Raw genomic sequence first — 16872 nt, forward strand, 5'->3', positions numbered from 1 at the left:
CAACTTCGTGTGAGACTAAGATTGTAACCAGCAGCAGCATAGGAAACTCAATGATGTCTTGTTTCTGCATCTTTATTAAGTCAAAGTATCCATATGATGTGTCTGTTCACATCCAACAATCTTACAAATAACCAGTATTATGAAAACAACACACAAAGCATGTAACCAGCCAGACACAGTGCTCTAAATGCTGTAAAAACAATACATTCAATACATTTTATACTGGTTTGAAATACAACATCTTTCTTTCACTCTGCGATCACTCAATTAGAAAGTGCACTCTAAATAGACATTGTATTTGCAAAGATTAAACTATTTCAAAGGAATGCAGTCCTTCACCCATACAGCACAGTAGACTAGCAATTACAGTGGCACATCAAAGGAGTTTGAATGTAAAAACAACTGTTTTGTTTGACAGTGATTGGTATAGGCACATTACATGAGAACACATAGCACCACCTTTACCCCATATGGTCAGAACATATCCTGATTTGTCATTTTTATTTTATAGAAAAATTATATATAACTCAATGTTAGAATTTCATGTACAAAAATAAATGCTCATCAAATATGAACATACCTCTTTACCCGAATGTAAAAAATACAAAGGTACAGTGTTCAGCACAGTATTAAAATAGTATTTACACACAATATTGATAACTGATAACATTCTTGAGATACAAAATCCAAACTTTTATCAGTAGGTTAGTATGGTAAAATATCCACAACAAGATGCATTGTGTTTAAACTAAAATAGTACATTAAACAGTTAAGGTGCACACTTTGGTACCAAAGTCCATTTGCAGTCCACAGTGGGATCCATAAATCTCCAGTCCAAAAAATAAAAAGTAAAAGTAATTTTCTTCTGGGATTTGTAGTCCATTATTACAATGTTCTTATAATCTCATCCATAATAAAAACAGTGTATTTATAATATTACAGTTCACTGACTTCCACACACCTGGAAAAATGTCTTCCATTTATCAAGTGTTACTGAAGCCAAATACTTTACCACATCAGATGCTATTGTCAGTAAAATCCTCTCTGGAAAACCCTTTCTGCAAAACACAAGGTAAACAACAATAAATAAACAAGTAATAGTAGAACTATAAACAATATTTGTTTTAATAATAGTTAAAACAAAAACAGAAAAAAAAATCTTTTTAGAAACACTTCGAAGCATTCCAGAAGGCTATATGTATTGGTTAACCAAATAACTGAAATTACTTGATGTTATCTGCTGCTGAACATAATACTCTTTACATGTGTTTTCTTAAATGTGTGATTGTTCGTTTAAGAGCCCTATGCAAGCAGGAGCACATTTTTTCAGTGTCAGGACTTGCTCATTGGGATATAAACTTGTGCCGCGCCTTTGGGAGGGACCTGGCCCAGACCTCGACCTGCATGACTAGGTGTGTAAAGACCAACAGTGAGAAAGTGAAGGGGAGAGTGGAGTTTTTTTACGCAATAATCCATTGACGAAGGAAGAGCAGAGGGATGACATCAATCACATGTATTGCTAATCTTTAGGTGGGGCAAATATAGAGGACTTTTGGCCTGACATAAGAGTATTAGAGACCACAGGTGAGTCTGAAGTTCCAAACAAAGGCCAGGTGAGGGGAGAGTGGAGGGGCGAACAGGTTTCACATCTGCCAGCCACTAAACTAATGAATGGTAGCTTTAACTGACCAAAATTACAAAGATTAGGATTTTAGGATTATCAATAAAATAAACTTGTTGAACTGTAAAGTAATTTAAGACAGAACAAGATAATACTGCTACTATAATAAACAAAATAAAAATTGTACCAACAAAACTAGCAATACATGATTTTATAAACAAAGTGGCTTTACAACTTCATATTAATTTTGTCACAATCAGTAAAAGTTTAAAAGTGGGTAAAATGTCTTGCTCAACAACATACTTACATAATGCAATGCTGTTTGGGAGGAAGGGTGTGGATTGTCAAAACAAAATACTAAAGATAAACAATTTGTTCTCTACAGTGATTAAGAAATAAACTTAAATTTAACTCGTACCTGTTTGTAGTCTTTGTGCAGTTTCTTGTATTGAAACATGTTACTGAGGACAGTGGCTGCTGCTTTGGATGCTCTAGTCTTCCCCGGACTAAACAAAAAATTTATAATTTAGTAAAAACATATAAAACCTTTTTTTTTTTTTTTTTTTTTAAATCTACATAAATTAATTTAATTTTGTAGTACAACACTCACCTGTTGTCATGGCTGTTTCGGATGCCCACCAGTTTCGGCAAACCGTCAAAAAAGGTGACATCTCTGGCGGCCATGAAGCTGCTGGTGACCAGGTTGTTGAGGATTCCACAAATGTTTACCACAACTTCACTGGACGGCTCTTTTTGATACCCATCAACAGGGAGCTTGGTCACTAAGTTGTTCACCACTTTTGTAGCTAAAAATACAATAAAATACATGTTTCATTTTAGCAGTTGTAATCAGTGTCCCATACGTAGACTGTGTATATAAATGGACACAGCTAACCCGCTAGCCGCCACGTTCCAAATAGTTTGTGAACAACTCTGGTTCTCATTGACTTTACATTGAGAAATTGTCACCCTTCTCTGTAACTACTGCAGTGAGTCTCGTCATTTTGGTCTTAAAATTTTCATATTAATCAACTCTACATGATCCTGGTGTTTTTATTTTACTAGTTTGTCTGTAAATAAATTCCTATTCCAAATACAGAACTCGGCTCTAAATTCCCTCTATACAGCTAACCTTTTGAGCTTCCTTTGCCTGGCGCTGCACACTATGGGCGACGTAACACTCCCTTAGTCTATTTCTTTAGAAAGTCTATGCTCCCAAAGCATTGTTTTTGTAGGATGGTATGTATAATTAATATATGGACTAATTTAAATAAATTTAAAAATTTTTCTAATTTATAAAATTTTATATACAATTTAGCACAATACAGCAGAACTAGTGGCCTCTGGGCTGACTTTTAATGTGTGTAAAGTGGGCTTGCACAAGATATCTAGATATATTTTAGTAATGATTATAAAACAGCTGCTAAATTTGATTGAAATTTCTTTTGGCTTTACCAACTGTGCTCTGCCAAATGGGCACTGATCCAGAATTAAACTGGGACTAAACCACGAGTAAACCAGAACTAAATCTAACATATTTCAGAGATTGGTCGAATGCCGTTCACATTTTTTTAATGGCCTGATTTGGTCCGCTAGTAATAGAGTGACCCAAGGAGTAGATTTTACAGATATTTGAGCTTCACTGAGGTTTGTGGCTCACCCATGTCATTCTTGTCCCTGGTGTGGCGGGACAGGTTTCGGAGCAGGCCTGTGATGGACCTCAGCTCCAGGTCATTGTTGGTCCTGAGGAGGTCCAGCAAGAGGGGCAGCACTCGCTCCTGCTCCAGAGCCAGCTGACTCAACACTGACGCCCACTGCAAGAGGAAAAGAAGAAATTAGGTGTAAGAGCAAATTTCATATTTTTGTCCAAATGCCTCAGTTCAGTGATTCTTCAACTGGTGGCACTCAAACTTCCTCTGGAAGTCTATAATTTCCCTCCAGTTAATGGCACTGGTAATCAACTCAATTACAACAGTGTTTATCACAATCTTAACTTGTCTTTAAAATGAAAGTGGAAGTTAGCAAACATATTTCCTCTTATGTGTAGGTTGATAGTTTTTATGCTCTGTCCCCGATTAAAAAAAGAAATAAACACAATTTACCCCCTGGTTTAGACATTTACTACCCCTTTTAGTAATGTAGTAATGCAATTGCCATGTTTATCAGTTTTGGTTAATTTTCTCTTTAGCCAAGGTTTAATAAGATTTAACTTGGCTTTATGAACATTTTACTATAGCATACTTTGAGTTAGTTGTATGTCTTTATCTGATGGTGGTACTGACCCGTTTGTCTCCTGCAGTGATGTTCTGAAGGGCTCCGGCTGCGGCCTCTCGTGTGGTGGAGTTGATCTCGCACTGACGCAGCACTCGGCAGTAAATGTTCACGATCTGAGGATGCCACAGCCACTCCATGCCTTTAGGGACCCGTGAGACCTCCGACAGAGTGGACAGATTCACCTGCTTCTGTCAGAAGAAAGGGGAGTATGAACACCAGTATATGCAGTATACAAAAACACCTTATGAGCTATATAATTTTCTATGAAGACTTAGACACTTTTGTCACTTTTGACAAAAGATAAAAGACACTTTTGAAATAAAAATAACTCTATGTTCAAAATAATTTATCCCAAGTTTATAAAGTTGAACAGCAAATATATGATTCTTTTTCAGTATTGTTTATATTTGTGTCTGTGTTTATTGTTCTGCATGTAGTTTAGCACATAAGTGTGTTTCAGCTTTTGTACACTCCAGAGCATACAGTCAAATATGACCTAATAAATTCCCAAACAAGAACAGGATTGCTTGTTCATTCTCATACCTTTTTGGCTTTCTTGCTCTGTGGTGTGAAGCAGCCAATGGGCTCGGCTTTCCCTGTGTCCTGGGCTCTGGTTGGCCCTTCCAGGCGCATCATGGCAGATGGTGGCATCTCATTATAAAGCTGATAGGACAAGTTTCTCAGGACGCAAACAGCATTTTCTACCCCCTGGATATAAAACACATTATAGAAAATTAGCACAGAAAACAAATCATGGGAACATAATTTTAGAGGGGTGCAAAAATATCTTACTTTGTCCTCAGTCTTGCCATCTTCAAGTGATGCCTTGATGTAGCCCACCAATGCCTCTACAAGCCCCCTGGTTTCTCTCATTTGCTGACGTGTTTTCTCATTCACAGAACTAAGATTTCTGAAAACAAATCAAATGTATGGCCCGTTTTTATTATGTTTGTATTGTATTCAGGCGTGCCATTACCACTAATAAAATGGATCCAATATAGATTTTTATGACAATATTTCAAGGATTTTATTATTTATTTAACACTAATTATTTGAATATGGCTTCTGCAACACAACACAAAAGATGCCCTGGGTGTGGCTCTACCTTCAGCAGCTGACACACGCTCTGCCCTGCCAGAACAAGTCTTATGCAAATGTGCTCATGGGAAAACGTGCTCAAAAGAGGACAGTTTCAAACATCAACTAGGGGCTATTTTTTATGTTTTTTCTGCACAGTACCTGAGACAGCCTGTGGTATTGTAGAAGATATCAGCCTCGGAGGGACTCTGATGGATGGTCTCAGCGTTTTCACCCCCGGACAGAGGAATCAGGATTCGCTCTGTCAGCTCAGGAAGGGTCTCTTTGGCCAGTTTCTCCTTCAGATTGTCTTTGGAGGACAGGTTCCAGAAGATGCCTAAAGGAAAAAAAAACAACCTTTAGCTACGCCAAACAACACAGTGAACACTTTGTATATTTTGGACAGTGCAACACTTTATTTATCATGTGGCCTTTTGACACTGCCTTACGTGACATGACTGAATTACTAAATATTGTGATGAAATAAGTCATAGAAAGAGTGACTGGGTTTTCACTTATAACAGGGAGTGGCTCGTGTACAGTTGGTCCACAGGCCCAGACAACTCCCACACTCCTCGGGGCCCTTATCACACCCCTATGCTCAGACCTCCTGCTTTTGTCAGCGCTACTGTGCTAACCTGCAAACTGTAGCGCTATGAACTGCTTGACTTTCCTTTTTTCTGCTGTCAGTCTACATCATAACTCACTTCTTACACTTTTTTTCTCTTTAGACTTCTTCAAATTTAAATATGCCATGGTTTATGTGTAATAGTTAATATTGTACCAGTGATGTTTTTGTGGAGCTCATCGTCCTGTTCCTTCAGGGCCTCCACGCTGTGGGATGCCGCCCTCTTCGATCAGTGCCACCTTGTTCTCCATGTTTTCAAAGATGAGGTTCCGAGTCGCACCAGTGGCATAACGCTGCACCTCTTGGTTCTCACTGTTGAACAGTTTTACCAGTTCAGGTATGCCCTTGTAATGTCGGACCTAGCAACAGAATCAGGTTTTATTACAACAAAAATTTAAACAACTGTGGTATTTTCGCTATAAGTTGCACAGCACATAAGGTAAAATGTGTAATTAATAATTCTTATATTGGTTACTGAGTGAAAATAAGTGAATGGGTCATATTGTACAGAAGGTAAACTGAAGGTTAACTGTTGATGAGCAATCATAAAATTGCCCAAAACTTACATAACTTAAAATAAGTTATGTTCAGCATCTATTTTGCATCCTGTTCTTTCAATCAACACATTCACTACAAAAAAAACAAACAAGGGTCTAAGTAAAGCATTTACAACGCAATATATTCCAGTATCTAGAAAGCAAGTGACACATTGGTTAAACTGAACTGTGCAGAAGTCATGCAAACATCTGGGTATAATTATATCGAGACAATATTTATGACTGTTTTCTCAGTGGGGTTTGAGTGTGTAATGATGCTAACCACATGTACCTCATTTTTGGCATCATTATCATTGTAGCACTCGTGTTGAATGTAGGCCGCTCCGATGACCTGCACACTGGGGTCTGGATCTCTCAGGTTCATGATAGCTGTGGGCATGTCCAAATTGTTGATACTGTCAAAAAAGGGACATTCATGACAACACATTAGTTTATGAGTAGATACTTATGCAATAGTGGAGATAATACATTTAATGAAGGAAAACAGGGGGATCACAGAAATTCCTTCAATCAATTTGTCTCTTGTGCAAACATTCTTCCTATGACTTTGCTTGTCTGTGGGATGTGTGAAATGCGAGGCTTGAAACTCAGCTGCCACACCCAAAACCAGTCCTGCCACTAAAGAGCACCTCCCAATCCACAGCACTTAGGAAATCCACCGCTCATTCACTACATGTTCCACCAGAGGAGAATGCCTCGATACTACAGTATGACGATAATGACAAAGAGCTTAGTACCATTGTATGCAGCATTCAAAACTGTAGTTTTCATACTGTTACAACAGTTTTATAGTTAAGGTAGTTTACTTATTTTGGTGCCATGCAGCATCCCAGAAGTGCCCAGGCACACAAAAGGGAACTATTTGAAAATGTTGAGAGACACAGATTTGACAGATTGTAAGTCTTAGTGGTGCTGAAATGAAATGATCTTCACTGGTGACTTACGCGCTGAGGTTGCCTATACTCATGCCCATCTCGTTCTGTCCGTGGTAGATGTCCACTCCTTTGCCCACACTGTGGATGCTCTTGATGGACATGGTGCGAGGCAGAGTACCTCCTTGGAACATGCGTCCCCCAGAGCCACAGGAGGTGTTTGATGATACCATGAAGCCTCGGTCCACTCTGTCAGCCCCTACGCTGCCCCCTCCCACAGACAGGGGCCGCTGGATGGTCCCGCTCATGGAGCTCATGCTGGTCCTATTGCGGTTGTTAATCCTACTGATGGTGCGGTGTGCTGGCCCCTTAAATGAATTCTGATGAGTGACCATCTCTGACTCTCCCATGATCAGGCCTCCCCCTCCTCGGGACAGGGTCCCACTGAGGGATCTACGCATGGTGCCAGGGAGAGTCCCAACCTGCCGCACCTGGTATCCGTTCATAGCACTCTGACTCTGAGTGTACTGGCGGTTAAAGACACCATCCCGGTCTGAGGCCATACTGACTGCATCACTGTCATCCTGTATCCAAGGGTTGACCAGCCGCATCGAGTGCAAGGAGGCAGACTCCAGATCATTTGGGGGCCTATGCATCCCAGGGGGGGGTCCATGAATATTAGCCATCTTCACTTCTTCTCTGTAATACCCCCCACCACCGGCCCCGCCCCCCCCAATGCTCATGCGCTGTAACTGCGCCAGATCTGCACCAGCGGACTGAGAGCTGAAGCCGGTCCTCTGGGAAATACGAGGACCCTGTCCAAACAAAGAAGGACATCAGCCGGGCAATCACACAAATGCATTCATGTACTGGGAAAACTTTATCAGTTAATTTATCTAAAAAGTCAGGTCATAAATGTAACCATTCAACAACATCTGATAATGTTATGTGTAAGACACAAACTTACTGCCTATTATTACTATGCTGAAAAAAAGGTTATGAGTTTATATGGTGAAAATGGTGCCAACGTGTGATATAATGTTTAAACTAGTAACGCTGAAGAATGTAGAGGTTCAATCTGAAAACTCTGGAGTGATTTCATAGCAGGTCTTTGAGAAATGCCACACATTTGTACCTCATAGAGGGTCAGGGGCTAAGCGGTTAACACCAGATCAACAGGTCAATATGTCGATAATAAAGATGGAGGACTCACCATGGTCCTGGATCCTCCTGCGTACATGTACGAGGACTTGGAGGTGAAGTTTGGTTGATATGTCTGATATTTGAGCGTGGAAGAACCACCGTAGTCTGAAAAGAAGCATATTGAGACATTTAAATCCAGTACATGTATGTATAATAAAAACATATTTGTATCAGTGTTTTAGTTGACTCATAAACAAGGCTCATTTAAATCACAGTGTCAGAAAATGAGAAAAGAAATGGTGTCTGATCCCATTTACTTTAAAAATACCTGGTGAGAAATTTATAACTGGATTGAAATAAATGCCTTCTTCTAAATGGAAATGTCCCATGCATTTTCAAGTTAAGTCTCAGGGCTAAATGGGGTTGTTTGTTGTGTCAACAGCTGCTGAGCTGGGCTTTACTTACTTATGAGGCAAAAACTGAGCCATAGTATCTGACTGTGAGAAGAGTAAAAGATTTGTTAAAGCTTTATTAAAAGGTGAACTTAAGCAATGTCCAGATATACAACAACAATTATATAGGCTAGATGTATTTATATATAATCAGTCTTTGCTATTTTTCATAAGTTTTGAAATGTTTGTTATTATATCGTAATGATTGAGCTACTGTGTCCAAATAATTTCCCTTACAGACTAATACAATTTGTCTTGTCAAAGTTGCTAACTAAGAAATTCAATCAGGGCTAACACTGTGATTAACATTTCTATATTGATCAAGCATAAAAAAACTCAAATCAGTAGTCTTGAAAGTTGAAAGAACACAGACAGAAAAATTTAGAGTAGGTGTTTAGAAACACCTATTTAATCACCACGTGTGGGCCTTAATCTCAGATCACGCCTCTCTAAATGACTAATGAGAGAATGGCTTTGAATAGCAGATGTCACGTTTCAGGCTGCAACTCTGTGAGTAACCTTCACAGACACATACATAGATATGCATTACATGTTGCAACTGTGATTTCCGATACTGTGTGAACTTTTACTCTATGCTCCAGAAACGTGGCCAACCTGACAAGTAAGTGTAAGAACAGACATCCAGAGGAGATCAGAATGACAACTGACATCTCATTCACTAAAGAAATCAGGCATGTGCCCACTGCCCAGCTCTAATCAAAGCATATGTCCAGGTCAAATCAGAGTATGCACAGATCACTTTCTATGAAGCATGTAAGTATTGTTTATTGAACATAGAATATAAAAATAACAAATTAACTGAACTCCTCTTTATTTATATACACATCTATGTAGAATAAAATGCTAACCTGTAAAACTATTGATAAAACTGTTTCAACAGTGTCAAAAAAATGCAATGCCATAGTCACCAATGCCCTTTAACATATAATAGAAAACTTAAGCCAGACTTACTATAATTGAATACACATCATAATGAATAATTCATGAGTAATAAAATGTAATAAAACATAATAAAACATAGTGACACAATCCTTACATGACACAACCCTTTTCGATTTACTCAGGTATAGACACTGTCTCAATCCTGACATATCTGTGTTTTGTGAGTTTTGTTGTGTCATTTATGAAGAAAAACACACCAAACTAGTTGTTAAAATGTTAGTGACAGATCTTTGACGCAAACCCAGTTCGACCCCGGCCACACCCTGTCCCACACCTGAGAGCAGAGTACAAGTACACACCCATGCTCCACTCAGGACATGGGACATTTTTCTCCTTCTGTTATCTTTTGAAAAAATAACTGTGGTTCTCATAAATTTACACAGTCATGGGATGAGGCCGCTTGTATCTGTTAAGACTTGTTTTTATGGACACCATTGTTGCCGAGACCTCCTCATGAGTATGTTGCCTCTTATCTAACACACTTTAAGAGTAGCTTTGGTGGATGATTTGGCTAATGCTACAGTACTTATAAAGAAAGGAGGCCCTGTTTGTTTTTTCCTGTTGTACTGGTTCACAAAGTAGACAGCAACATTTTATCACTTGATGCCTACCCTCCAGCAAAGCCCAAGGGAAAAGGGCATACTAACAGCCTAGATGTGCACACACTTCTGCAAGGGATTTTGAGTAATATAGTGGCTGTAATAATAATAAAAACACACATACTACTACATTTATTATTTTTAGTGGACGAAGAGCATGATGTATGTTCAGGTTGGCATCTTTCTTGCCAAAGGCAAACTCCTAAGCAATGAAAAAGCTTTTCAAGTTCTCCCACTGAGCTAAGAAACTAGCATTTAGCTGCCCAGCTTGTTTCTTAAAAGTTCGTAAGAAAACACAGAGACTTATGAGCCGGGAAGAATGTCCATTTAACATAGAATGGACTGGTGCAAAATGCATTCAATATATAGTCAAAGCAAAGAAAAGGTTTTCATGGGAATAACCTTTAGGAAAGAGAAGTATCAGCCAAGTCAGTCAGACATTTTAAAGATACACCAGATGATTCTCACGACCCTGTCATTTCTCAGGTATCCGTCTGGAACCTCTTTAAGGACTGACTAAGAGACCTGACATTCAATCTCACAGAGAGACTCTTTCAGCTCTGCCGCTATCTGCACACTGCAATGAAAGCAGCACTTGTTGTAGCGTGTTAAACATTAACCCTTTCATGTAGCCAGGTATATCCACACATATCCACCCGAGGAGAGGAGCAGATGACTTCACAGCACACAAAAAAGCAAATCAGCAAACAAGAAAAAACATGTAAGCTATGTGACACACATATAATGCAAGACCAAGAGACATGAAGAAGAATTAGACAGGAAAAGTAGGAAAGACATCTCATTAGAATATAATTAATGTCAGTTAGACTATTTTTAATAGATGGATGAAATACAAGTCTTAACAAACAAGAATAAAATAAGTCAAGTTAGTAATTTTAGTAATTATACTTTTACTAATGAATTATATTTTACTGATACATTAATATAACTTAATAATATACAATATATAATATATAATACACATATTAGGGCAAGGCATATATTCTAAAATGAAACCACCACAAAACTTTTAATTGCTTATTGCTTCATTTACATATTGTGTATCAAAAGCATGTAATAGGCCTATAACTAAAATGACACCTGCTGGATATTGTAAAATGAAAACAACCATAGGGTCTATTTTCCCGTAAAAAAATAAAGAAAACAAAAACAAACAAACCAACCAAAAAGAAAGGAAAAAAAAAAAAAAAAAAAAAAGCACACACTAACCTGACATGGCGTAGTGAGCTGCGGACCCATTCTGACGCGGAAGTGTGGACTTCTCCGCCAGTCTCATCTGGACCTGCTGCTGAACTCGTTTCGCCCGTGCGACTTCGTCCGTCATGGAGTTCCCATTGCCCAGCTGGACCTCTGACGGGAGCCCGTAGGTGGTCACCGACGTGTTGGGCTGCAGGGCGGACAAAAATACATTCTCTGAGCTTACAGCGTGCATTGTTGAATCGAAACTTTCCGTGTGAAACTACAGAGGTCGAAGCAGGTTGTTGTTTGTATCCCGCTTCGTGGCAGACAGGACTCTGACACAAAGCGCACGGCACCACAGACGGAGGCGGGGTCTCAGTGACGCGCGCACGGCACCTGACGCACAGGTGAGCTGCGCCTAAGTGTTCAGTTGACTTCAGTTTATGCTGTTAACATTAATTTAAGTGCCCCCTTTATGGAAAATGTATGTCATATATCTGTCCTGTCCTCTACATTTAGTCCATCTGTAACTTTACTGGAGCAATGCGCAACTGCAGTGCTGGTTTCAGGGTCTAACTGATCTTGAAACAGTTTTGGTCAAGATTACTGGAGTATTATCATATTGTGCATTTATGCAAATTCAGCGTGCACTACGTAAGCTTTCATTGTCCATGCTTGTATCCGGTGATGTTAAGTAATCTTGCCTGTAACCTTGTCTCCATGGAGATTAATAGGTTTAATGCCATACCATATTTTATTTTATGCTTTGCTATTGGACTGAAATACCTGGATGGACGAAAGCATGGAAGATTTATGTTATAATTGGGATTCCAGTCCATTACAATGTGTTGAACATTTTGGGAGATTATGTGAACAGCTGGTATAAAATTCTTTAGTATTTTAGTAATCTTTAATAATTTGATTCTTTAGAAATAAATTTATCAAGGATCTATTGCAAATGATAACAAAACTAAACTAAACAATTCAGTAGTTGATCAACTTTTTACATTAAATCAAAAGGAATCTTTTGCCTATATTTAACAATCGAATTACCATTAGGGTAGCGCAAAAATATCGAAATATCAACATATCCTATCATTTAATGTGATGATACAGTATCCATATCGGGGACTGCTGTATCGCTATATTGCCAAGAGTATTGTTTGGTATATTTTACTAAATTATTTTGTTACAGTACTACAGTTTTGTTGCTTGTTTGGAGAAAAGAAACTCGTTCATGCAACACATTTGACATTTTCCCCGGTTTAATGATTAAAATGGGACTGTTTCATTTGAACTTTGCGCAAGAAGTGGTTTAACAAAGACTTTTAGTATTACGGCCATGATTTAGCCATTATTTTTTGTTGAACGGTATTGAATTGTTTTGACATATATTATATCAAACAGAAAGAGATATGTATCGTATCGTGGCCTATGTATAGAGGTATGTATCGTATCGGCAACTTCTCAATGATACCCAGCCCTAGACTTTTGACTTTTATTGTCCCTGAGGGGAAATTCATTTCCACGCACACAGAGCTCATTTGGCACATACAGCAAAAACACAACACCACACAACCCTGATTACCATGCATGCCATTTAAGGTGCACTGTCTAACTTCTGGAGTGTTCATCAACAGCTTGTCTCCATGGAGATTGCTTTGCCTTGAATATTCCACAGCATGGTATTAAATGTATCTCTCTCCATGGAGACAAACCGGTGAGATCAGCAGGCCAAGTTACAGGTCATATCCATAGAGAGGCGATCTTGCTTTTATAAGGTATTTTTGAGTATTTTTGAAATGTTACATAATGCACCTTTAAACAACAATTACCCAGGCACAGATTTTTAAAGTAAATTTTAAATCTTGCAAATGACGAAGTGCAAGTGAAGTACTGTTACAAGGTGTGTCAAAGCTCCCTCTTTTATTATATAGCCACACCTTAGTATTTTCTGGTCTGTTTTATTTGAGCTTAGCAACTATGAGTCACCTTGCTCCCGAGGTATGGTATGCAGTGTGAGAGTACCAGCCCTATTACCTGCTATCAGTTAGTACATTACCAGTTATTATATTTATGTGTACAAGCACAAGTCTACACAGTACAACTTGCAGTTCCCAGACTTCATCCAGCGCCTCTTGTTTATTTCCAGAATTAATTAGTAAAATCAGAAGAGCTAAACATTTTGTGTTTAGCTGCAATTTCAGTTATTCAATCAGTCAGTAATTTCCCAGAGGAGCAGCACAGGTTCTTGCAAATCAAAGTCAATAAGTTTACAGTGGCTGCCGCTGATTTAAAAACATGACCCCTGGTGACCCCCATCATGTTTATCAGAGCCTCATTAACAAATCACCTCCCCTAATTTGGGACTGTCTTTACACTACAGAGGGACAGTCAGCAGTATTATGGGGTCAAGTTAATTACATTTTGTACTATCAAGTCATGTTCCATTTGCTTCACCTTTCATAATAACATATACTATAAGTCAGGGGTGTCCAAACTTTTTTCATCAAGGGCCACATTTCTAAACACAGATGAAGCAGAGGGCCGATCGAGGGCCGTAGACTGGTGCTCAATACAGTGAATAATTGAAATATGTGCATGTTTAACACTTTAGAATGAGCCATCAGTCGTTATTCACTCTAAAATCCTCAAACCACACGTTAAAACTTCAATATTGGCTTTATCAGAGTAGATTTTCAAAGAACTTGCTGTGAAAAGTTCATTTTTAATTGATGCAAGGTCATTTGGGCCAAATCACCTGGAAGCCTGAGGGCCAATAAGAATTTGTCCGAGGGCTGCATTTGGCCCACGGGCCGTAGTTTGGACATGCCTGCTATAAGTGCATAGAATTATAAAAATAACATTAAAGCAGCAGCCCCATCTGTCATGTATTTGTGCACCTCATCCACTGTCATCTGTCATTTTTTCTCCCAAATTATTAAAGCGGAAATGTTTTTTTTTTTTTTCCAGGCTTTCAAAGTAGGGCTGCAAGGTTAATCACAATCAAATCAAAGTTAGATTTGAATGGTCATAATTAGTAAATCACAAAGGCTACAATTTTTGAAGTACCAAATTATAAAAAGAATAAAAATGGCTAACACTGTAGTTTAGATCTGTACAAACATGTTCCAAAAGGAGACTCTTATATCAATTTGTCAATTCATATTTCAGCCTTCTTGCCAGTTCTTCAGGACATGTTAAAAATGTGAACTTTAAACAGAGTTCTGTTATTAAACCATAAATTGCAAATCTAACCGCAATATTTGTCAGAAATTTTGCATTTAGATATTTTTCTAAAAATGTTCAGCCCTCTCTGTAGTGGTGGTCGTGTTGTTGGATTTGACATCTTGCAGACATACTCACTCCGTTCACAAACCACTGCTACAGATGAGGTGTGTGAAGTGTCTTGTCTAAGAACACGCATAAGGGCCTACTTGAACCCTACTTGAAGGAGATAATGGACAACGGATTATAACACACAAAATATTAAGATATTATTAAGGTATTAATGTTTATGTGTAAAACATCTATACAGACCTCATGCTAGTTCAAATGAAACACTGCAGGAGCATTACTACATTTGGGTAACTTCCCTTATTTTATTTAATATTTAAATAATGCAACAGTGCTATAACACACTTGTTAACATAATTTTGTATGGACACATATCGAGTTTTTTATGTGCCCCTTCTAGTAAAAATTTATAGGAAATACATGACCATCCTAAACGGTGTCCCCAGGCCGCACTTATTTCAGCATAATATTACAACATTTTAATACAGTAAACATGAAAAATTCACACATCATTATAATATATTTACCCAACACACAAATAATTAATAATAAGACTTGAATAAAACCAAATAGATGACCTACCATTATCTTAGACTTCTGCATGTCCTCCTCTGCCTGCTTTGCTGCTACTTGCCAGATGGGCGAAGTGATCTGGTGGGATATTATAGTGTATCAAATCCTTAGAGCAAAGTTACCGCCCAATTTTCTGATTGTTCCTTCCATGGCAGGTAAATATGGGGAGCTCTTGAAACAAAGAGATGAGTCAAAGATCGGTCTATGGCAAAGGGTGTGTTCCCAAATCCCTAACACCTGAATGTCTCCAAGGAGGTAGATTTCTAGTGGGATTTTGAGATGTATTGTGGCTGATTTTTGATATACTTTGTTAAAATGCTGTTTTGTGTAAAATGTTGTTCATGTAGTGTGTGTAGATTTTGAATTTTAGATGTATTTTGCAACATTTCAGTGATGACTCATAAAACGGTAAGTAAGCAGATGTCACGGTGAAGTCATGGCCATGTTGAGACGTGATGCGTGATACAGAAGTCAGCCCAAAGGCGTGTAGGTCTGAGAGAGAAAGTGAGACGGCGAGAGTGACGCACTTTATGTTTGTCTGCTCCCGGAGTTACCTGTTGTAGCTATTCCTTTTTGAGTTCCTTGAATGTTGTTCTTGCATACTTTTAGGTGATGATATATGCATTTAAACTGTTGCAAGAAGTTCATTACATCCATTAGGCCTGTCTGTCTGGGCTTGTTTACTTAAAATCGTTAAACTACTTAGTATTTAAAAAAATAATAATACAGTAGGCTACATCTACATATGTACTGTTGATTTAGTTTGATGACTGTACTTAGTGAGAATTTGAGAAATATAAGACTATATTACATGTATTTGTGTAAATGTATACAATGTTAACCAGCACAAAAAATTACAACTACTTACCTTGTACTAGTGCAGTACTGAGTGAGTGTAGTCTTTATAGTTCAATACAGTGATAATGTGAGTTCTGCTATTTTTTCTTTACATTGAATATCTTTGTCTTTCTCAGAATAGTAGTAGTAGCAGTAGTAATTCTCTGACTTTATACTGTAATCGTATTAACCTTGACATGACACTGCTCTAAGGCTCCTTCCTTGTTGCCTGATCAGTTAGTTTGTTAAATTATCAGACTGTCTTCTTGCACTTTGAAATCAGCATAAAAACCCCTAATAGAGATGTTTGTCCTCAAAAGATCTTGTCCATCAGAGTTTAGCAAACATTTGGTTTGGAGCCAATGGTACACCGTTCTCATGACATTACTGAGGCAAAAGCAAACACATGCAGGGTGTGTCCCTTTAACTGCACCAGAAATACAGGTCTGATCACTTTTTAAATGTACTCATGACACACGAGGACTGCTGATTGAACAAAAAGTGTGCTTGCGTTACACTGCCCCCGTGTGGTTGTAAAATGTGAGTGTTGAGGCTCCCAGAACCTTTGTTTTGCAGAGAAATTGGGTGATACATGGTAATCTTGTTTTATTGGCATCATACCGGTATCACTGTAATTTGACAGAGGTAAAATTATTCAGTTTTTTTTCATTACCACATATTTTTACACAAGGTTTCAATTTCTCTTTGAGGCCTAAAGAATATTGTTGTTATTGTAAGATGTCAGTCATGCAGTATTGCACCTGACTAACTTATAAAAT

General features: G+C 38.3%; 1 protein-coding gene across 1 annotated transcript; it reads right to left on the minus strand.

The window, feature by feature from the left end:
- Nucleotides 1–56: 56 nt before the first annotated feature.
- pkp3a (plakophilin 3a) lies at nucleotides 57–15332 on the minus strand. Its single transcript, XM_020935319.2, is given in 15 exon segments — nucleotides 57–1058; nucleotides 2040–2127; nucleotides 2232–2427; nucleotides 3282–3435; nucleotides 3904–4083; nucleotides 4439–4603; nucleotides 4688–4805; nucleotides 5135–5309; nucleotides 5757–5806; nucleotides 5808–5959; nucleotides 6429–6552; nucleotides 7102–7844; nucleotides 8243–8337; nucleotides 11417–11594; nucleotides 15266–15332. Coding segments are annotated over 15 exon segments (2481 nt in total). The 5' UTR covers nucleotides 15287–15332; the 3' UTR covers nucleotides 57–1016.
- Between the last annotated feature and the right edge of the window lie 1540 nt (nucleotides 15333–16872).

Source organism: Boleophthalmus pectinirostris, unplaced genomic scaffold (genome assembly GCF_026225935.1).
Source record: "Boleophthalmus pectinirostris isolate CB_2022bp ecotype Guang Dong unplaced genomic scaffold, ASM2622593v1 HiC_scaffold_2, whole genome shotgun sequence".
NCBI classification, from domain to species: domain Eukaryota; kingdom Metazoa; phylum Chordata; class Actinopteri; order Gobiiformes; family Gobiidae; genus Boleophthalmus; species Boleophthalmus pectinirostris.